Below are 22,452 nucleotides of genomic sequence, written 5' to 3'. Positions count from 1 at the left end.
TGACTTATCCAAGGGGGTGTCGTGAGTTCAAGTGGCCTTCAAGAACGTGGATGTCCCCCATTGGGACGTAGTCTTTCTTCCAACCCATATTATACTGAAAAGGCTTCACTTAATAAATGTAAACTCACATTATGAGTGTGTGTGTGTGTGGGGGGCTCTTTTTAAAAGAACAAATGGTGGTTTATTTTTCTCTCACTTTCTTGGCTTCTTCGGATGATGAGGTATATACTTTGGGTGCCATTATTAAAGATGCATGAAGAAATTGAAATTGTCTTTCCACCCCATCCCCCGCCCCGTAAAATGTTAAAGAACAATGTAAAGGAATTACTTTTTATAAAATTGAGATCATGATGTCTGGATTATTTCTACCAATGAAGCGAAGAACTCTTGGTGGGAACAGAGGACCGGGTTTACCAGATTTCAATATCTGAGTTTGGGATGGGTGTCTTAATGGAGCAATTGTTACTATATTTATATTTAAACAAAGGGGGGACGAGGTGGGGGGAATGGAATGACAAAGAAGGGGGTGTGTGTGTTTCTTTAGTAAAGGGTGTCTTGGACACTTCTCTTGTACACAAAATAGGGCAAATAAGGAGCCAAATTTTCAAAACCGTCTTTTAAACCCCTCTCTCCAGGGGTCGAAGCTGAAGGTATTGGAAAGAACTGTCTGCTGTCTGTTAGATCAGCCCTGTGGTAGGGCCGCACTCCACACTGGCCTGTGGGAAAGGCTGGAGCCAGGCGGGGGAGAGGTAAGGCTTTTGAAACAAGACAGAAAATCGTTGGCTTTATCTTTGTTAGGAAAGCTTCAAAGATTGATCTCTCCCGCCTCATCCTTCTCCCAGAAGCCGCTGTAGGGAAAGGGGGAGGGGGTGAGAGGCAGGGGGGTGAGAGGCGGGCTGGCTGGCGGGCGGGGCGGGGGCTGGGAGGAGGACCGGCCGGCGGTGGGGGAGGAAGGGCGCGGCGGCCAGACCCACAGCGCGGCTGATGTGTCTGGTCTCGCAGGGCTCGTGGTTTTCATTTCCCCAACACCTGGATGCAGTCAAACACCTGGCCAAATCTGACAAAATCTGACAAGCCTTTGTGATGGGATTTGGAAGAAATTCCCTGCAGATCCTGGCACAGTTTAAAGCTGTCCGCTTTGAGTTAGGACTTGTTAAGGAGGGTTGTGTGAGCTGAAACCCGAGAGAACCCTTTTGCTTCTATCTGGAGCCCACATCTTGCCTGGAAATGGGGCATGACCAAGCGAAGGGGTCGCTTGCTGTTTGTATTAAAAGGGGAAAACGGCCTGTGTGCCTGCCAGCGCAGCCCTACATGCTTTCTTCATTAAAGCCAAGCACAGAAACTTATCAGAAACACATGTCTGCTGTTAATCATCTGGCCCCGGCTCCACTTGGGAGTCTAACTAGCTGTCCCACGGCAGAGGGAATCTGTTGACCTTTTCAGCTTGCTTGAAGAGGGTGCAGAGAGGTAGTTCAAACTTCGTGACGCGGGTGCAAGGGGATGCGTAGCTGCATTTTAGGATAGACTAATGAAGATCCCCACACTCTAAGGAGGGCTGCAGTGGCTTAGGAGGTTTGTGGCTACCCCAGGGAGTGAGTTGGAGTCGCCCCTATGCCACCTTTCAGAAGGCACAAAGTAAGGACTGGTTGCCTTTAAACGCTTTTTTCCCCTTTTTCTTTTCCTTCCTCCCCTCCCCCCTATGACCACAAGTTTATCAGGAAAGACTCATCAAATAAATTTTCATAAATTAAGACTTTTTAAAGTTCGTGGAATGTTGGTGAAAGGTTTGATGGTTTCTGTTTAAAACATTATTATTATTACTATTATTATTATTAATTCTATTTCTGAGTTCCCAGACTACATATAATATGAATTTCAAGAGACCCCTTTTTACAAATGTTGAAATAATCAGTTCTAAGACATAAAAGCCTTCACTCTTTTATTATACTTTCTCAAATAAACTTCCCCAAAGGAAGATATTTTAAGAGCATTTTCAAACATCTTTGGCATCACATAAAAAAGAAATCTCGTGTAAAAAACGAAATGTCATCTCAACTTTTATAATACAAAGGCGCAATCCAATATGAACATATAAAATATATACAAATGCAGTGCATGGTCAGTCACTTAATACAGCTCTCTACAAAAAAGTAACTTTTTAGAAATTAAAAAAAAGCAACAAAGTAACCACCAAATTATAAAAGTCTTCTCTCCTAATGTCCAAGTTCATTTTTAGTGTCCGTCGGAAGAGAGATGGGCTAGGGAGTTTAGGGGGAACAGTGGCCTGAGCCCCTCAGTTCCGCCACGGCCTCCACATGGAGTCCGCAGTGAGCGAGGAACCGCTGGACGGAGACACTGCGTTAGGACCGACAGAGGTCCCGCTGTTGCTGGTGTAGACCGGGATGACAGGGCCGCTGTGGGCAAAGGCCCCGTTGGGGATGAGGAAGGCAAACTGGCCATCGGGAGCCGGCACCACCTGGAAGCCGCCAAAAACCTTGGCAGCCTCTCCAGCCTGGCTGCCCAACTTGCAGGGTGCGCTGCCGGGAGGGGGCGCCGCGCCCCCGGGGATGGGCACAAGCGGTGGCGGCGGCGCGAACGGCGCGTGCTGGGGGCCGCCGGGTCCTGACGGGGGCGGGGGCGGCGCCTGCAAGGCGGGGTGCGGCTGCCCGGGGTAGGTCATGGCGTTGATCTGGGTCATGCAGTTGGCCAGGTGGCCCAGCAGCCGAGTGCGCACCTCGGTGTTAACGCCCTCACACGTGGACAGGAAGCGGGTCACCTCGTTCATGCACTCGCTGAAGCCGGCGCGGTACTTCCCCAAGACGCTCGGGTCTGTGCTGAGCGCGGCTGCAGGCCAGAAGGAGAAAAGACGGGTCACCGAACAGCCCTGGCCCCGGAGCCACTGCCTCCCGCCCTGGGAGGTCCCTGCAGCGCGCCTCCGGAACCACCTGGGGTTGGGAGGGTGGGGTAGGCTGAGAACAGCCAGCTCCTTCTCTCTGGGTTGGCGACAAAAGCCCGGACACTCCCTCCATTTAAACGGATCTCCGCTCCAGATCTGCCACCCCTAGCCCCGCGCGCGACGTGACCTTGGGCAATGCCACCCAAGGCGCCTTCCAAGTCCCAGTTCCCCTCCTGCGGCAGGGGTTGGACCGGTGCTAAGCCAGTGACCCCTAGGCTTCTATCGAGCCCCAAACCGCGGCAGTTCTAATGTCCTTTCGCCCTTACCAGCTTCCACCACAGCCAAGCCGCCCACCACCCTCTCCGCTACAACCTCTCCCTCCCTTTCCGGAGCAGTAACAACTTGGGAGTTGTGGCTATAAATAAGACCCAGACCGTGGGAACGCGGAGTGAGCCAAGGCAGTAAAATGTAGCTGAATGCCTCTCACAACCGCGGGCGGAAGTCTGGAAGAAATCACCGCGGGCCGAGAGGGACACCCGCAGAGAGGGGACGCACGCGCGGTCCTCACCGGTCATCTGCGCCCGCTGCAGGTTCCGGAGGTGCTTCACTGTCATTTCCAGAATGTCTGCCTTCTCCAGCTTGGAATGCCGGGAGCTCTACACAGAGGAAACAAGGGAAGAAAGTGAGACCCCCCTCTTGTCAACTGCCTCCTAGTTCTGAAGGTCCCTAACCCCGCCCCGCAAGTCCCACATCCCAGGGCCCCGCGGGAGAAGCCCGGACCTCCCTTCTGCCAATGGGGAACGCAACGCTGGCGGGGTAAGAGCCTCACACAGCAGGCGAAGAGTTTGGTTCTTTGTGCCGGAGAAATATCATTGCATTCGTAATAATAATAATAATAATAATAATAATAATAATAATAATAATAATAATAAAGCATTGCTCACTTACATCTTTCTTAAGTGCATCCAAAATCAGTGTTTTCAGCTGGCTCAGACTTTCATTTATTCTTGCTCTTCGCCTCTTCTCCATGATAGGCTTTGATGACTGCAAAGCGGAAAAAAAAGGGTCTGAGTTCCCACGGGATCTGCCATTTCACCCCGAGGTTTTAAGAGGGAAAAGGAAACGGAGCCCCTCTGCGCGCAACCCACTTAATTTCTAGGGGCTTCCGAGAGACACAGGTACTGTCTTACCTTTCTGTGCTCTGAGGCGGTCTTTGGTTTGTCCGGTGTCGTGTTGACACTGGCTGGGGTAGCAGCCACCGGGGACGAGGAATTTTTCTCCATTATATCAGCTGGCATTTTCTTTCCTTTTTTTTTCTTTCTTCTCAATCCCCAAAGAATTTTATTTTTGGAATCCTTCACGTAAAAAAAAATTTTTTTTTTCTTATGTCCCTTTTACTTGACTTTCATAAGAAAAACTACTGAGCAGCGGAGGGTTTATTACGTCTTAGGGCTACTTAGTGATCGGTAGCGCTATTCCAGGACCAAGGAGAGAGGTAGACGGGGGATTTCGCTCTTATCAGCACCAGCTCCAGATCCTGTGTGATCCGCAGGCCCTGGCGGCCTCTATATATATCTGGGACTGCACGCGAACGGCTCGTGTGAAACTTCCCAAACTTTCTTTCCCACAGTAACTTTCAGCCAATGGGAGGAGGAGACACGCGGCACCGCTCGTGGACTGCGCCCCCCATTGGCCGCCAGGCACAAGGTCTGGCGGCCAATGGCGCGCGCCTGAGCCCGGGGCACCGGAGGCTACAACGTCAATCAAAAGGATTTTAACCCTTTGCTAACTCTCTCCTCTGGGCTTTGCTTTAGAGAGGACTTTTCCGCCTCGGTTTTGGTCTAGTCTGTTTCTTTTCTGGCCAGGTCTTTGGATTTTATTGTCTTTGCCACGTGCAATAGAGCTACTTTGTATAGTAAGTTCATTTGAAAAAAAATTTTTTTGAGAAAATATAGGCTAAGACAGAGTTTAGTGATTTAAAAACGGGGGAACTCGCGCAAGGGTGTGTAACTTCGTGAATTCCCGCTCTAATTCTGTATGTTCAGGGGAATGAAAACTGTTCATGCAGAGGGAAAACAGCAATACCCAAATCCCAAAACTAATCACTCCCTCACTCCCCCCGCCTCAAAAAAAAAAAAAAGAAAAGAAAAGAAAAAAGAAAAGAAAAGAAAAAAGAAATGCCTTCACAGGCAGGTTTTTCGGAGCAAGGTGGCTTTTGGATCCCTCCCCCCGCCCCTACCCCGCTTCATTCCTCTCCTGGGAATGGGGCCTTGGACCTCACGCTTCTCCAGGAAACAATCAGAATAATTTCCTACTGGGCAGAAAGGAAATGGAATTTCAAATGAAAAAATGAACAAGAGGGGCTTTGATAGCAATGCCACAGGGGCGCGCGCGCTCCTCCGCCACTCTATACCTTTCTCCCCCGGCAGGCTCTCGGTCGGCCGTAGGCAGAGGCGGCGGGTAGGGAGTCGGCCTGTCCGCTCCTCACCCTGCGGGCGGCCCGGGCGGCCTCTGCGGCCGGCGCGCGAGCCCTTTAAGAGCTCCACCAGCCGAGCTGCAGTTTGACATCAGCCGGCCGGCGAGGGCGCGCCTGGAGTCGGAGCACGTGCCAGGATGTTTTATTGCCGCCGCGGCTGCGGCCGGACCGGGAGGATGTGTATATGTGTGTGTGTGTGTGTGTGTGCGCGTGCGTGAGTGTGTGTGTGTGTGTGTGTGTGTGTGTGCGTGCGCGCGCCCCGGGGGCAGGGAGGCGGGGGCCGGCGGCGGGCGGCCGGGAGCGGGGGCCGGCTCTTAGTCCCCGGGAGAAGCCAAGAAGGTAAATAGCAGCTGCTGTGCTCGAGCCTGGGAAAACCCCGCCCCCTGCGCCTGGCCTGGGCTCATTGGCGCGCGCTGCGTGTGGGGTGTGTGTGCATGTGTGTGTGCGTGCGTGTGTGTGTGTGTGTCCGGGGGCCCCCCCTCCTCCGGCCCGGGCGAGCCAAGAATCCGTGGGGGTGGCGGGTCGGGAGCCGGGCCCCGCGCTAACCTCCCCTCCTCCCCCAGCCCCCGGCCAAGGTCAGCCCTTCCGGGCAGGAGAGCGCTCGCCCCAGGGTGGCGAGCTGGGAATTCGTCCCAACACCCGCCCTCCTCCCACCACCACCACCACCACCACCACCCCCAGCCAGCCTGGACTCCGATCTTGGGGTTTGAGCGCGGCCGAAACCTCCTCGGCGACTGCGGCGGGGGTGGAGTGGGGGGAGGGACCCGGGTGGCCGCCGCGGTCACGAGATGCCTGACCGCACTTAGGAAGCGGCCGGGTCAGCCTCCTGCCTCCGCTCAGCGGCTGCGGTTACAGAGGCTTCGCGCCGCCCGCCCGCCCGCCCCTTCCCCGGCTCCCTCGCTGCGTCCAGGAGGCCGCCGGCGGACGGCGGGGACGAGACGGGCGGCTGCGTGCTGCCGGCTGGCCGGGCCGCGCGCCGGGAGGAGTCGCCGCGGCCGCCGCCGGGTGCCACGTGGCGGGCGCCGGGCCGGGAGCGCCAGGGCTCTGGCGGCGGCCTCCCTGGGGGATTTGCCGCACGGCGCGGGCGGTGCGCGCTGCCCCCGGCGGCTGCCTGCCTCCCCTCCTTGCCTGACCCCGATCGTCCGCCCCTTGCCTCCACCCCGGTGCCCCCAACCCCTTCAGCTTTCCCGCCGCCCTGAACTCCGGGCAGCTCGTGATCCCCAGCGCGTTCTTTGATCCCCGCCCCCAGCTTTTCCCGCGTCCGGGAGGCCTGGCACACAAGGCGCACGCTCTGGTTCCTCCCTTCCCACCCCCCACTCCCCACCCCCACCCAGAACCCCCCACTGAGATAATGTGAATGATTTCTCCAGATCTGGTCCCGGATGAGATGAAGTGGTTCGTTGACTGCACGACCTTGGGCAAGCCCCCCTCTCTCTTTTATGATGGAACGCCAGACACTGTTAAACCCGGGGATTACCACGAGGAGAGATACAGTGGCCTCGCCCTTGGAGTAATCTACAACCGACTGCGGAGGCGCACAGAACCCGACTTTCTGACCAATGCCCGGGGATTCTGTTTTTTCCCTTTCTCCTGGGACTTAGATGGTGTTCTGGGGGGGGGGGGGGACACCCGGAGGAGTACCTTCACAGTACGAAGCCACACCTGCATCAGGCGTGGAACCAGACAGACTGTCCTTAGAAAGCCCGCCGCCAGATACCTGTGTGAGCATGGCTGCCATCTGTAGATTTCCCAGAAGATTCCCTTGGGAGAGCCTTTAAGAGAGGCAGTAGACAGAAGTAAAATGATGTAGAGAATCCGGGAGAATTAGTCATACGTGAAGGTGTTATGGTAAAGTTCCTGGTGGAGAGGATCTGTGCTTTGTACCTCAGAAAAAGTATGGGTGAGGCGTTGGGAATATGCTGAGTCATGGGGCTGGGGAGGAAGGGAGGACCCATAGCATTTAAGACACAGATCCCTCGGGAAACTGAGGTCTTTATGCTGAGTGCATTCAGGGTGTGTGAAGGGGCAAGGAAGAAGTTTGAGACCACCACACAAGACCCTTAGACATCCTGCCTTATAAAGGACTCTGAATGCCACAATAGTGGAGAAAAGACGCGAGGGATCCGTAGAGAGATGACCCTGAGGAGTGTCGGGCGTGGACTGCAGGATTTGGAGACAGACCACTTAAGGGGATCAGACCAGTAGAGATGCTCCCAAGTGACACATGTAGCTGACGAGCTACTTGCTTGGTCTGGGTCACCTGGCCCCGAACCACACACCCCACTGACCTGAGTTAAAAGAAAGGTGTTCGCCCTGGGTGTGTGTAGGGTTCTGCTCTCTCACAGCGTTCTATTTTACTTTCTAAACCTCTTTCTGCCTCCAGGACAGCCCTCCTCATCAGTGTGCAGACAAACCTTTACCTCAGGGCAGCCTGGCTTTGTTCACACTTGTTCTCTTGAGCCTGGGGGTGGGGGTGTGCTCTGTGTGTGTGTGTGTGTGTGTGTGTGTACACGTACATGATGGAGAGTGGGCTGTGCCCTATCTTGTTCGGAAGAAATGATAAACAATGCCTTTTTTGTTACTCTGCAGCCTGGACCAATGGGGTAGGACTCTCCTTTCATATTCTAAACAGATGGGAAGGTGGTGATGACAGAGAATTCCCGGGTGCCTTTTCAACAGTGAGGTTTTCCTGGGTTCTTGAAACCCTCTTGGTGAAAGGTGATGAACCTGTGCCCCCGACAAACTTCTTAAGCTTCTTAAAAAGCTCCTACTAAGTCTCTGATTTAAAAAAAAAAAAAAAATCTTCAGCAATAAAACCAAGAATACATTGTGCCAGAATCTCCTGGGAATCAAAGCTTTCCAGGGAGCGTTTTCACCCCATCCAGGTTCCCACTGTCTGTTGTGATTGGCTGCTGTCTGCTCTGATGCACTAACCTGGCATGCCATTGTCCTTTCTGGGGCTACAGTTCCTGGCAGGTGTGTGGAAGATGAACAAGTCAGTTACGGTCTTCCAGCAGCCCCGTAGGTCAAAGGGTTAATCAGTTCATCTTTTGTCGCGTTAGGAGTAGGTGCTCTGGTGAATAAGCAAGTGACTTCTTATAAGGTAGAGGGACAGAAGGCCCATGTGACCAAAAATTATGCATAAATTTGTGCCTGAGCACTGCTCCTCCCAATAAGATTAAAAAGCCATGAAGGCCCTGACTCTTGACTCTGCTATGTGTCAAGAGCGAGGTTGCTTTGCAAATGCATTCAGATGAGTTTTTCATCTCTTCTCCTGGTCATGAAGGTATGCCAAATTGGTGCTGTCCACTCTCCTATGAGGGCAGTGAACTCAAAATCTAGAAAGATTCTTTTGAATTTGAAAGGTTCCTAGAAACAGTTTTTAGTCATAATCTTCCCTTTTCCCAAATCGGGGGGGCACACGGAGTGGGGTGTTTTGAGTGCAGGTCTTTTTGTTCCCAGTGTGATGTCATATCCAATAATCACAACCAGGGGCTGCTCCGTTGTCCGATTGTGTAACCCATCACCCACGAGGGGTGACTTCTCTCACCTGTTTGCTTTTCAAGCATAAAACAAATGTCTGCAGCCTAGGAGAGACTGCCCCCTTCCCCCTAGGTTTTTAGGAATGTTTTGTGGGTTTGTTTTAGAGCTAGGGAAAGGGGGGGTGGTATTTGGCCTGAGGACTCAAAGCTTTTTTTTTTCTTCCTTTTTCCTTCGCATGACTGACTTTCTCACACTCGATTCCCTGCAGCCTGCCAGGGTTGCTGCCTTGCCAAGAGCTATCCTGGTAGGGTGATTGAAAGAGCTTTGAGTAAGTACACACGGGGCGGACCTCTCTCCTCCCCTCTACCTGCCCTGCACCTGTACTGGGAGCAGCCCCACACATATCACCTGATCACAGCCCTTTCAGACTCCGTGAGAAAAATGAAGCCCAAGAGAGAAGAGACGTGTTTGCCTTTCCTCCGGGGCGGCAGCCAGCTCCTTGCAGCTGGGAGTGTCCAGAGATACTTTCGACATTCCAGGCATCCTGTGCCTGCATGTTCATCTGTGGGTGCTTCCTGGCGACACCACACCTGAGCTAGAGTGAGCTGGAGATCACTTTCCCTGTGGCCACTCTTCTCTGGCTGCAGGCATTTGGCTGGCTGGTGACTTCAGGATCCTTCACTGGAATCATCTTTGTCTTTTCAGATAAGAGTCTTGGAACTCATCACAGAATTCCCGAGCAGAGCTTCTCATCAGCTGAACAGTCCCTGAAAAGGAGTTGGAATTTCTTCTTCTATATGCCCCTTTATGTCCAGCAGGTGTCTAATAAATATTTCCCAAATGAACAAATGCACCACTTTCTTACCTAAGGAGGGTCCACGGCTTTCATCTGATCCAAAGATTCTGTGACCAGAAAGGTTTAGGCAATCCGTGTCTCCTAGTGGGCACCCTACCCTCTGGAGAGGGAAGGGGCTGGCTAGAGAATGCACAAGAATGTAAGGCTTGGGGTGGGGTGAGCAGAGCCATCGCCCAGGCTCTTCCCTCTGGGGCAGTGCTGTGGTCCTCACATTGTTTTAGGGCAGGATTTACAGAGTTTCAGTCAGCAGCCAGAGCCTGCATTTGAAAGTAGGGACATTAATAACGAGTTTTCATTTCTGTAGCTTGTCTTCCTAAGCGGCACCCTGCCCCCCCCCCCCCCCCCCCCCCCCCCGTGTTTAGATGGAGAAAGGGAAGAGAAGGTTTGGGAATGCTTGTAACTAACGTTTGGTTGCCACGCAAAGGCATTGGAAACCACTGCAAGGCTGCATTCCATCTTTGATAAAAATAAGTTGCCACTTCTGAACAAAATGCCTGCTTGATGCCTGGCCAAGCCCAGCCGGTACTAGGAGAAGTCGGGTGGGGGGTGGAAAGCAGGCTTTCAACATTGGCTAATAGCCTGTAATGCTCCCCCGCCCCCTAACACTCACTGGAGCCAGTGAGACCAAGGGAATGTGCACTTCTCTAATGGGCTCTGAAGGAGGATGGCTGCCAAGAAGGCCCTTCTCAGCAGGGTGGGGGTGGGGTGCCTATGGTCTGCTCAACTTTCCTTCTAGGCTGGGCTACAGGGGCAGGGGGAGGCCCTAAATGTACTCATAGCCTATAGCCTCACCTCACAGTTCAGGCCTCTGTGAGGCAAGCCTGCAGGTTCAGGGGTGAGGAGGCCATGCCCAGACACCATAGGATGCTACCTCAGGACACAGGGCATGAAAGGTTCCAGCTGGGTTAATGGCTGAGGCTTGTGAGGACAGGCCCAGGGCTTAGAAATGTGGGGGAGTAGCTGGGGCCCTAAAAACTCAGGGTATGCAATTATTTGGCTTGCAAATAAGCCACTCAAATGGTGACATCAAACCAAATCTCTCTAAAAATCGAAACCAAAATAAATATAGCTGCCCAGAAAAATCAATTGAGCAGAATTCAAGACTGAAAATGATGTAAATGAGGCCTGGTGGTATAGGCCTGTGAATCCCCCTGAGGCTGGAAGATTATAAGGTCAAGACCTGCCTGAGCTACAGAGTTCAAGGCCAGCCTTAGAAACTCAGTGAGATCCTGTCTCAAAATGTAGAGATGGGGGATATAGCTTGGTGTTACCAGGCAGCGTCTAGCAAATATGAAGCCCTGTGTTCAATTCCCAGTACCCCACCGGTGTGTGTGTGTGTGTGTGTGTGTGTGTGTGTGTGTGTGTGTGTGTGAAATGGATGAATATATACAATCTATTTTCAATCTCCTCCACTCCCCTCCAATCTCCAGTTATCTCAGATTACAGGAAGGCATGGGCTGGGGAAAACAGTGGAAAGATACTCTTTACTTATGTAATGGACGAGGAAACAGGCCAGGAGGAAATGGCTTGTAACAAGTGTGGTTGCTTCCCTGGAGAGGCCCTCCACCTACCTACCCATCTAGAAATTCTCCCCACTGTCTCTTGAGGAGAAGAGCATTTCAAATCAAATCATCTCTATTACCCCAAGAATGGATTTATTTCCAATTGAGGAAGAAGAGGTCCTGCAGGTAAGTACCCTGGGTAACCTGGAGCGCGGCTCCTTTAGCAGGCATTCCGCTGAGTTTTCTCCACTGTGATTTGCCCAGATTTGTTCACCATTCTATGTTCGCTGGAAGGGAAAGAAGCCTGACTTCCTAGTTCCAGGAGCCAGGGAAGCCTCTGGAAGGGCCACCAGAACAGTCACCCTGCCACCCACACACCCCCAGTTATCCAAGCTAAGCCAAGCCACATGCCCTTCTTCCTTATGGCTAATCTGTTGTGCTCCAAACGGAAATTGGGAGAGAGAATGGCCCTGTCTCCTGAGTCTGAAACCTCAGATGCTAAGTTTTCATCTCAGGGGCAGCAAGCATGATATTAGGAATGTCATGAAGGGTTAGAGCACGGAGAGCTTGCCAGAACTTTGGGCCAATGTCACATTTGTCAGAGGCAAGACAAATAATGGACTTCCCAAGTGGTTGAGAGATGAGGCTTGTGTGTGAGCTCTGTCCTTTCCTTTGGGATGTTGAGCTGAGAGAACAGCCCAGGAAGCTGCCCCAGGTGCCTTCCATTGTCTTCCTCAGAAGACCCCAGAAAGTGACACCAGCTTTGCCACTGAGGTCCCTCAAAGAATTCTGGAACTTTCGGCTCTTTCTCAGTGATTAATCATTCTGTTCTCTGTGTAGAATTATAAACATAGATCAAATCTCATAGAATGGAAAAGGTTTTTTGGTTTTTGTTTTGTTTTGTTTTGTTTTGGTTTGGTTTGGTTTGGTTTTTTTTTTTTTTTTTTTTATGGTGACAGGGAATAGGGGCAGAGCACTCTCCTGCTCTGGGGTTAGTCTTGGGGGAAGAAGTTCCAGAGAGGAAGTAGGGTGACTCAGAACAAAGGGAAAGGCAGGATCAAACGTTAATCTCTGCCGTCCCTCTACTTCTGTGGACATGGTGGAGTCTATTTAGGATCCCCTTAGCCTTACTCAGTATGTGGACATTAGATGAAGTGGGAACAGAGTTCTTCCTTTTGTGAGACTGAACTGTTATAGGCCAAACTTGGCTGCAATCCTAGAGAGCCCATGGAAAGTAAGCTCTCTGGAAACATGCTGGTGCCTGCCAGGCTGGCCCGATCTCACAGGAGGCCTCTTGATCAAGTATGTTGCTGGCTCCTGGAGGACGTTGCCAGGCAATGTGTGTCTCACACAAATATCCAGCCAGGCCTTAATCTCAACAGGCTCCCACAGTCACATGGGGACCAAGGACTCAAGGTCAAGTGAGATCCTGGGTGATCTGTACCCTCCTCACCTACTCCCAAAGTCTTGCCATTGAACAGTCATAGACTCGATGTCTGGGATGGTTTATCACCTGGGTGTAAGGGTATTGCCCCCACTGATTTGCTTTGTTTCAAAGGAACCATGTTGACTGTGATTGGATACTACAGCGAGGGTTAAATTTTTCCATTTCCAATTAGTTGCTTAATTCTTCATGACAAATATTTTGGAGCACCTAGTATGTGGGAGTCAGAGTTATGCACCACCTTCTGGACAGTTACATCCATCTCTGCCCACTGTCCAAATGTTATTCATCAGTGTGGCATGGTGACATTCTAGGTTTCAAAAATGTCCCCTCTACATTATACATTTTCCTACTGGATGTTCATTTTATTATTTATACTTAATTACTTTTTGTGCCAGTGATTGGAACCAAGGGCTTCATGCATGCTAGGCAAGCACTCTACTGTTGAGTTATATCCTAAGCCATGTCTCACACTCTTCATTTTCTTTCTTTCCTTTTTTCTTTCTTTCTTTCTTTCTTTCTTTCTTTCTTCCTTCCTTCCTTTCTTTTTCTTTTTTTTTTTTTTTTTTTTTTGAGAAAGAGTTTCCCTGTCTGTCCTGGAACTCACTCTGTAGACTAGGCTGGCCTCGAACTCACAGTGACTTGCCTGCCATTGCCTCCCGAGTGCTGGGATTAAAGGTGTGTGCCACCACCGCCCGGGTTCTTTACCTTTCTTGGTTCTCTAATAAACAAGCTATTTGAGAAGTAACCTGCTGCGGAGCAGGCACCCTGGTATCTGGATAATGAACACTGGATAAACTCGGCGTTAAAGAGATGAATGTTATGTGTAATCAAGGAATCCTCAGGGCGAGCATATTCTTCAGACTTGTAACTGCTTAGTCAAGGCTTACAAAAGGTAGGCTTACTTTTGACCACAACTTTTTGATCACCTATGGGCAGCCAGCACCCTCCTGGCTTTTCCTTTCTTGAGGAATCTGTGTCTATCCACGTTTTCCCAGGCCTATCTTTATTGATGGTTATTAAACACACACCACCACATGGCAATGTGCAAGTACAAAGCAATTCCCAGGGTAAGGTACGTGGGAAGAAGTGAGATACCACACTCCCAAACAATCCTCCTGTAATCGCTGCCTGCCATATCTATGTAAAGTTAATAAGTAAGATTTCAGCAGGCAGGTCCCATCATTGCAGAACAGATAGAAAGGGTAGGCCATGCATCCTCCCGGGAGACTGGAGGAGAGCATGAGGACACCTGGGCCAGGTGAACCAGGGGCCCCTCACCCAGCAGGCCATGCACACGTGCAACAAATACCTGGGCAGAGGGGCCCTACTTCCTGCTTCCTCTGCCCTCCAGCTTCTCTTTTCACGCCAGCTTCTCACGGAAGAGTCTGTGGAGCCAAGAGGTAAATAGTAATCACCTTCAGACACACTGGGCGAAGTGTGACTGAGGCACACAAAACACCTGTTTTTATAGAGCACCCCAGCACACCTGTGGGTTTATGAGGCTGAGTGATAAAGGGGGCTGTAAAGCCAGAGCGGCAAGGTCCTGCCATTTAAACAGAGCCTTCCTCTGGAGTGGCAGGTGATCCCCAGCTGAGATTTCACTGACCTGATGATTACTTGTATTAGGAATGTTGAGCATGGAGCCATATGTGTTCTCAGGAAAAGTGGGACAGCAGGGTGTCTACCAAACAGACTTGGGAGCCAGACTGCTTGAGCTCAAGTTCAAGTTTCAGTGTATTCGATTTCTAGCTGTGTGACATTGAGGCCCTCAATTTTCTTACCTATTCTATAAAGATATATATAAAACATATATGTGAATATATATTAGTATGTATTAATATATGTATGTATACATGTATACGTGTTTGTATGTATATATACATGCATATATGTATATATGATACTTAACCCATAAAGACAATGTACATGTTTAGATGTTTTTATTTTTCCTATATGGTATCTCTGGTAAGTAAGTACTTTCATTCATATAAAAATATTTACACTGGGTTATGGTGGCACAGCGCCTTCAATCCCAACACTCGGGAGGCAGAGTCAGGTGGCTCTCTGAGTCTGAGGCCAGCCTGGTCTACAGAGTGAGTTCCAGGAAGCCAGGTCTACCCGGAGAAACCCTGTCTCAGAAAACAAAAAGCAAACAAAACACAACACTCACAAGTTGTTAATATTTTCAAAGAAATAGACGGGAAAGCACTGTAATGAGTTGGTCTGTGCATATATTTGTCAAACCGGAAACGTGGACCTGGTAAAAATAAATCCCAGCTCTGAGACCAGGAGAAAGCTTTAATAAGTATCTGACTGCTTCCTTTTCCCCTGAGGAGGATCTTACCGCCCACACATTTTGGCTACCCTTTGGCTGCTGGCAAAAAGGGCACAGAGCTTGGTGTGGCCTTGAGATCATTGTGGTGAGCCCCAGATTCGCGGAAAGGAGCTATCAGAATTGAGGGAGCCAAGGACATCAGAAAGGATGTGGGCCTGGCCTGAGGCGCAAGGGGACCCAGGGCTCCAGGGGGATGGATGCCCAAGCCGAGAAACAAATGGACCCAGGCTCCCTCAAAGCTGCACAGAGAAACCCTGTCTCGAAACACTAAAATAAATAAATTAATTTAAAAAAAAAGATTGGTGGAAAAGGTAAGCATCCCAGACCCTCCTGACTGGCTTCTCTTCTGTAAGGTATCTAATTGATGGCCTTGCTGGGGCACACGGAGGGCAAGACACTACTGTTGGTAGTTAGTCTATGAGATGGGCATACCTGGGACACATGACTGTCCTTGCTTCTGTGGCCTCTGACTATACTTCCTGAATTGCTCTTCCACTTGTTCGTTCAACTATCCAGCTGCCTCCTGGGGGAAAGTGAGACCTGATTCCTGTTTGACACCTCTAGAAGCAATGCCATTGATCCACCATGCACCAAGGAGTGAGCTCCTATTTTCTTGTTTATATGTGATAGGGCCTTTTGAAGCCCAAACTGGCCTTGGACTCCAGATCCTACCACTTACTACATGGTAGGATTACAGTCCTGTGACCCCCCATGTCAGGCTTGAGCCCCAGTTTTTATCTGAGAGGATTTCATTCAGCACACACAGGACATGGGAATAGGAGGAGGGCCTGGATGATAGTTGGACTTTCAGGATGTTCAACTTGGTTTCATGTTGGATGGAGTCAGTGTGCCCAGGACATCCCCCTCACCACTGGTCAGTCTGCTCCCTGGTGTGCTATAGTAAATCTACCCACAGATACTTGTATCTACCAACCCTGGCTGGGAAGGTCCATTATTTCTATGGTGTGTGAATATTAAGAAGGCAGGTGTTACATGCAAGTCTCAGGCCATTGTTCAATGGCTGGAGGAGGCCTCAAGGAAGGAACACTTTCCCGCCTGAAATATGTGCTCTGTGAGCCTTGAACTCAACAAGTCTCAAATGGTTAAGAAAGTGCAATTATTTTCTGAACAAGTCAATGACCCAAGTTTATGCTTTGTTAATTTCATTAAAAAAATAATAGACAAGAAAGACAAGGAAAATGGCTGTTTTGCTTGTGTGTTCATCTAGGTACCTATGTAATGAATGATTAATACTAGCTTGTGGGCTATTGTTTGATGTGGCCTCTGCTGGTTGGAACAGGAGAATACTGATTCAGTCTTTAGGCATTTAGGAATCACAAGTGTTTACCATGAGATGATAAAGGAAAGGGGGAGACACATTAACACCCACATACGCCAAGTGCTTTGACTAAACACTGGTCATAACATAGAATCTCAGGGGCTGAAGCCCGTGCGAGGCTCTCTGCTTTCTTGCTCAGAATAATACTGTATAGAATGACCCAGACTCGGGGTCTTGAGTGTTATAGATTTTTTTCTCTTTCACTTGTTGATAGATTTGAGGTAACTTTTCACCCCGTTCCCACGGCTGGTGCATTCATCATCTCTTGCCAGTCATCGGCAAGAGATTCTTTTCTTCTGTGTGTTTTGTGTATGCAAGTGTGTGCATGTGCACAGAGAGGCCGAAAGTCATCGCTGGGTGGTTTTTCTCTATTGCTGAGCACACCGATTCAGCTAGACTGGCTGACGGCTGTGTCTCTGGGACCCTTCCATCTCCTCTTCCCAGTGCCAGGAATATAGTCACATGGGTGATGGGGACCCCGACTCAGGTCCTCATGCTTGCATAACAGGCATTTTATGTACTAGCCATCTCTCCAGGCTTCATGGGAATTTCTTGTCTTTGTTCCAGGGAGGGAGGTTCCAGGAAAAAAAAAAATCAGTGTGGAAAGGTAGAGGCCAGACTGAACATGGGGCTGCAAAGGACACTTGATCTAAGAGAGCCTGATGTGAGATGAAGAGCCGAGATATTAACTGATGGCACACACTACCCAGAGACATCTATACCCAGAGACAATAATAATAGTATTAGTATTATATGTGTATGGGTGTTTTATGTGCATATGTGTCCATGTGTCACTTAGTATCTATTACGTTACTGACAGTTGTGAACTGGCAGGTGGGTACTGGGAATTGAACTCAGGTCCTCTGAAAGAGCAATCAGTGCTCTTAGCTGCTGAGCCATCCCACCAGCCCCTGTTTTAGCTTTTTTGGTTGCTCTAAGGCAGACAGAGATGGAGGCAAGGAGACCACATAAGACACAGTGGCATTGGTCTGGGTCAGAGGTATAGACGGCCTGGACCAGAATGGTAGCCAGAAAGGGATTGGACTGGGATGTATTAGGGAAGTAAACTGACCAACGCTGGAAGGTCTCCCAGGTGGCCAGATGTGTGTCCACTGTCCTCCCTCATTGTGTGAGGCTTATAGACATTGGTCAGTAGTAAGAGCCAGGACTTAGCATGTGGGAGGCCTTGGATTTGACCCCCAACACACCAACAAAAGACCTATGCTTTCTGTTGACCCAATCAGATATGATGAAAGTCTTAATTCTTTGTTTCAATTGTGTTTAAAGTAAGAAATAGTGGCAAATAATTTAGAACTGAACTTATGCACTGTTATACTATGAAAATAAAAAGCATTGTGCCCTTTAGGGAAAAGTTCACGACGTATTCTTTGAAAGTCTTCATGACATTCTTCTCTTCTACTGGCAACTCCACTTTTACAAAATCTCTTACCTAAGAAAAATAAATTTTTTTTAAAAAAGCCACATGCTTAAGTAAGGCAAGAATACCACAGTACATAAATGGTGAACACTCACATAAAGTTATGAGAATTTTACTTTGCCATCCTGTCACATGACAAAAGCAAGTCATAAATGATCACAGATATAAAACAATCAAACTTCTGAGGTCGTGAAGAAAAGTAAAAAAAAAAAAAAAATCAATAAGGAGAGGAAGCACCTTTGTTTACCTTCCATGTGTTTTTCTCTTTAAGATGGTTATTACGTATATTTACTTATCTGGGGGAGGGGATGTGCCGTGACACACATGTAGAGGTCAGAGGACAACTTGCAAGATTCTCTCCTTCCACCACGTGGGTCCCAGAGATCAAGCAAACTCAAGCTGTCTGAGCCAGCTTGCTGGCCCCCCTGTGTCTTTACACTCTCCTTGCTAGCCTGCCTGTAATTTTTTTTCAAAGGACGTGTGTTAGTTTGGGAAGGGAAAATTAATTTTATTATTTTAATATATACATATAATCCCTGCCTGGAAACCCCATGCTTTATGCTCCAACCTGGAGGGCAGTAGTGCTAGCACTGTTTTTGGATGCCTCCTTGCCCAGACACTCATGTCTACCTGAATACACTGTGATTAGTGGGAAGGCTTTGGAAGTGACCGGACATTTCCGGCCATATCAGTTCAGGTGTGAACTCTCAGAAGGAGGTTCCGATTCATTTGTTTGTTTTTTAGACAGTCTCACTATGTAGCTCTGGCTGGCTGGAACTCACAGAGATCCACTTGCCCCTGCTGGGATTAAAAGCGTCTGCCACCACATCTGGTGGACAGACAGACTCTTTACTTCTGTTTACAATCTTGACTACAACTGGTACCCTTCAGGGTGATTGGGTGATGTGGCACGATCATCTGCCTAGATGGTTTGATTGGGTGATATGATGATCTGTCTAGCAGGTCTGGATGAATCAAACGGAATTGAACTTCAGAACTGAGAAGCCCTGGGAGAATAATACATGGACTTCAAGGTCCAGCTTGAACCCTGTTCCTTGTCAGCTTCTTCAGCCCCACTGTAGCTCTGTTCCTTCACATGGCAACAGTATCTCTTCCTGTACCACACCTGCCTCCACATTCCCCTGTGGCTTTGGATAACTGCCATTTGAATCATTATACCAGCCAGTTTGCAGGTTCCTGATTGGCCGACTCTCCCACTTGACTCTGGACAAGGCTTTGCATTTTCGTTTTGTTTTAGATCTCGCTTTTGAAGTTGACACAGTCTTAAGCATGCCCAACCCACTCGATGCTTCCGTACATGTTTGCCAGTGATGGCAACACGGATGTCTCAGCATCAACAAGCCCTCCAGCCTGGGCTAGGTGCGGTCTCTAAGGACACAAAGGGACCAAGAAAGAATGAACGCCAAACTTGACTGCAATCTGTCACTCACTTGAATCATCTCCCTCAGAAAGTATGGATGCCATGGAGCAGGGAAGGGCTGTGTTTGTCTTCTTCACTCAAATAGTCCCCAGGAACGGTTGAAGTAATGAATGGCTAGCAAGGGAACCCCAAATTTCTTCTCTTCCAATTCTGATTACAAACCACATGCTGGGTCTGCTTTGGGGGTGACCTTGCTCTCACAGCCCTTTCTCTCCCCTTCTTTTCCTTCTCTCTGTTTTTTTCTCCTACAGTGCTGGGGGTTGAACAAGGGCTTTGAACTGGCTAGGTAGGTGCTCAATCATTAACCTACATCCCCATTCCTTAGGTTTGTGAGACAGAGGTTTTCCTATGTGCCCAGGCAGGCCTCAAACTTAAGATGCTCTGTGCTGGATTACAGGCATATGCTACCACATCAGGCAGTGCCCCAACATGTCTCCCGGGCTTTCTTACTTTTTTACTGAGAACTAAGAATTAATGGAAACCAATGGGTTTTCCCAACAGCCAGTTTACTCAATAATTTACCCCAGTAACCTCTAGCATTGTGCTTCTGTTTTGGAGGTGGTGTGCATGCTTGTATGTGTGGAGGTGCACATGGAAGTGTGGAGGCCAGAGATCAGCCTTCATTGTTGTTCCTCGGGACCCGTTCACCTCACTGGTTGGCTGGTTTGTTTGTTTGCTGGGTTGATTTTGAGACAGGGTCTCTGACTGAGCCTGGGTCCCATTCATTCAGCTAGACTGGCTGGCCAGTGAGCCCCAGGAAGTGTCCTGTCTTGGCCTCCTCGACCCTGAGATTTCAAGTATATGCCCCTGTGCCCTGCTCTTTATATCCATGCTAGGGGCTGAACTCGGGTCCTAAAACTTGTGAGGCAAGAATCTGACCAAGTGAGCTATCTCCACACCAGCTTAGCATGTGTGTCTTTAAATCTCTCTCTCTCTCTCTCTCTCTCTCTCTCTCTCTCTCTCTCTCTCTCTCTCCTTTCAAAACAGGGTTTCTCTGTATATCCCTGTCTAGGCTGGCCTCAAACTCAGGGATCCTGCCTCTGCTTCTCAAGTGCTGGGATTAAAGGTGTGCGCTACTGATGGCCTTTAGATCTCTTTATAGGAGATGATTACTTAGAAGCAAACAGAAAGTTGTACTAGGGGTAGGGTTCAGTGGGAGGGTATGGGCCCAACATACATGACACCACAACAGAAAATGCCATTTTTAGTTTTTCTCAAAGGAGAGAGTCCCTAAAATGTTAAAACAGATTAAGACATGCAATGTAGGGCTCTTGCCATGCATTCTGCAAAAATATATCACTGACCACCTTTTACTCAGCTCTACATCAGTCAAGGGCTCATGTCATAGAGACATCACAAAAATGTGGCACAACGCCAGACAGTGGTGGTGCACGCCTCTACTCTAGCACTTGGAAGGCAGAGCCAGGTGGATCTCTGTGAGTTTGAGGCCAGCCTGGTCCACAGAGCAAGATCCAGGACAGGCACCAAAACTACACAGAGAAACCCTGTCTCAGAAAAAAAAAAAAAAATGTAGCACACTGAGCCTCCCCCTGGAGCCAGACTTTATGCTCTCATGTGAACTCACTGGCTCTGGCTCCCACTCTCACTAGAAACAGCTGTTATGATACAGCAGTCTACATCATCGTATCAAGCACCTTCTCCAACCTCAGCATAGCTAACAACCCCAAAGCAGATTCTCCAGAACATTCCAGAGCCTGACTCAGTAGGTTTAGGGAAGAAGTTCAGAGTCAGCATTTTAACAAACTCCCTGCAATTGACTGAATTATATTATATTTCCCCTAGATCTTATGTTGGCATCCTAATTCCCAGTGTGGTAGTATTGGAAACAAGAGGTGTGTGTGTGTGTGTGTGTGTGTGTGTGTGTGTGTGTGTGTGTGTGTTGGTGAGGGGGACAGTTAGGTTTAGATGAGGCTGGAGAGGACTTCATGGTGGGATTGATATCCTTATGTGTATAAAGAGACATTAGACTTCTCTCTTGATTCTGAAGAACTCAAAGAACACCATGCAAAGAGGTCATCAGAAGGCAAGGGAGGCCTCGTCAGCAGACAGTGAGCCTGGTGTCACCTTGTTCTGGCCTGTAGAACTGTGCAGACCTGCTTCCCCCTCTCCGGCTGGCTGAGACACATTGCCCAGGTGATTCTACTAGGAAGTACCTAAGCTGGTGCTTTGCAAAGTGCTCTCCTGACCCCAATCCAAAGCTCTCCTTCCTGTTTCCCAGGCTGCAAATTGACTTTTCTTCTTGCCTTGACTCTCCTGGCCTTCTGGACAGACTTCTCCTTGTGCACAAGGTACCAGATATTGATAGCCTTCTTTTCCCTTCCCCGGGACATGGGAGCCAGATGCGTGGCCCAGAGCAGCTGCTGAAAGTTTCTGCTGAGGACATGGCTGAATTAGCGAAGGGCTAAGTGAGACAATGAAGAGATGTAACATCACATAAAGAGATGTAACATCACATAATAGAACCCCTACTTTACTTCCCGTTCTCCTGAGTCGGTCCTGGACTGGAGAAAACAGTGACTGTTTAACCCAGATGCCTTCTAGTCTCCTTGTCTTTGTGGGCATCTGTCCGTCTTTGTCTTGGAGTTCAAGGCCCAGTATGAAAAGTGCCTTTGGGCATGGGCCAAGGCCCAGAGATGCTGTCCAAAGCCATCTGTGAGTGTGACTGCTCCATGGAAGGCACAGTCCTTGCCTGCAGGTGCCCGGGTGGGATCTTGAGGGGACAGGGACAGACAGATGGTTTGTTCTCCTCTCCGGCAAAGCCTTGAGCTGGAGATCCAGGGAGGGAAGTTCGTGCTAAGTTTGGGATTCAGATGCAATACACCTGTTCATTCTCTCTCTGCTTCCATTTTCCCTCCTCTGTCTAAAAAGCAGCAAGGCTTTGCCCGGGCTTAGTCAGCACCTTAAACTGCTGCCGTCGCCCCTGATGTGAGCTGACTGACAACGGGCAGGCTAGGTGTTTAATACAGCATGATGTAAGCTGTGCTTGTGATGAAAGAGTCACTGACAGACAGTGCAAGCTGACACCATGAGAACAGCGCGGGCTACGAGGTCATGTGGCACCACAGGTAGGCCCTTCTGTTTTCTCAGCCCTGACATCTGATGCCCCACCAGTTATTCAATAACCAGAAACAAGGCTGTTCCTCCAAATTCCTGAATCTCCCTGGGGAGGGAGAGAGGGAGGGAGGGAAGGAGGGAGGGAGGGAGAGCAACCTGCTTCC

General features: G+C 49.6%; 2 protein-coding genes across 2 annotated transcripts; one reads left to right on the top strand and one right to left on the bottom strand.

The window, feature by feature from the left end:
* Positions 1-1,922: 1,922 nt before the first annotated feature.
* Hes1 (hes family bHLH transcription factor 1) lies at positions 1,923-4,546 on the bottom strand. The gene is made up of 4 exons (XM_036203697.1): positions 4,087-4,546; positions 3,845-3,940; positions 3,465-3,552; positions 1,923-2,844 (listed from the first exon to the last, which is right to left on the bottom strand). The coding sequence occupies exons 1-4, from the start codon at positions 4,192-4,194 to the stop codon at positions 2,294-2,296; spliced, it is 843 nt and encodes a 280-aa protein (XP_036059590.1). The 5' UTR covers positions 4,195-4,546; the 3' UTR covers positions 1,923-2,293.
* Positions 4,547-5,245: 699 nt separating this feature from the next.
* Positions 5,246-9,688, top strand: LOC118594249 (translation initiation factor IF-2-like). The gene is made up of 7 exons (XM_036204084.1): positions 5,246-5,455; positions 5,691-6,459; positions 6,743-6,790; positions 7,962-8,090; positions 9,124-9,183; positions 9,274-9,455; positions 9,561-9,688. The coding sequence occupies exons 1-6, from the start codon at positions 5,246-5,248 to the stop codon at positions 9,447-9,449; spliced, it is 1,392 nt and encodes a 463-aa protein (XP_036059977.1). The 3' UTR covers positions 9,450-9,455; positions 9,561-9,688.
* Positions 9,689-22,452: the final 12,764 nt, after the last annotated feature.

This window comes from Onychomys torridus, chromosome 12 (assembly GCF_903995425.1).
Source record: "Onychomys torridus chromosome 12, mOncTor1.1, whole genome shotgun sequence".
Classification (NCBI taxonomy): Eukaryota; Metazoa; Chordata; class Mammalia; order Rodentia; family Cricetidae; genus Onychomys; species Onychomys torridus.
This window is presented reverse-complemented; position numbering and strand designations above follow the sequence as displayed.

Excerpts from the sequence above, each read along its gene's own strand:
- Hes1 (XM_036203697.1), bottom strand. The coding sequence starts at position 4,194 with ATGCCAGCTGATATAATGGAGAAAAATTCCTCGTCCCCGGTGGCTGCT. Across the intron at positions 3,941-4,086 it reads CCGCCTCAGAGCACAGAAAG|TCATCAAAGCCTATCATGGA; the intron begins GTAAGACAGTAC and ends TCCGCTTTGCAG. Across the intron at positions 3,553-3,844 it reads TGGATGCACTTAAGAAAGAT|AGCTCCCGGCATTCCAAGCT; the intron begins GTAAGTGAGCAA and ends TCCTCTGTGTAG.
- LOC118594249 (XM_036204084.1), top strand. The coding sequence starts at position 5,246 with ATGAACAAGAGGGGCTTTGATAGCAATGCCACAGGGGCGCGCGCGCTC. Across the intron at positions 6,460-6,742 it reads TTTGCCGCACGGCGCGGGCG|ATCTGGTCCCGGATGAGATG; the intron begins GTGCGCGCTGCC and ends TGATTTCTCCAG. Across the intron at positions 8,091-9,123 it reads TGAAACCCTCTTGGTGAAAG|CCTGCCAGGGTTGCTGCCTT; the intron begins GTGATGAACCTG and ends GATTCCCTGCAG.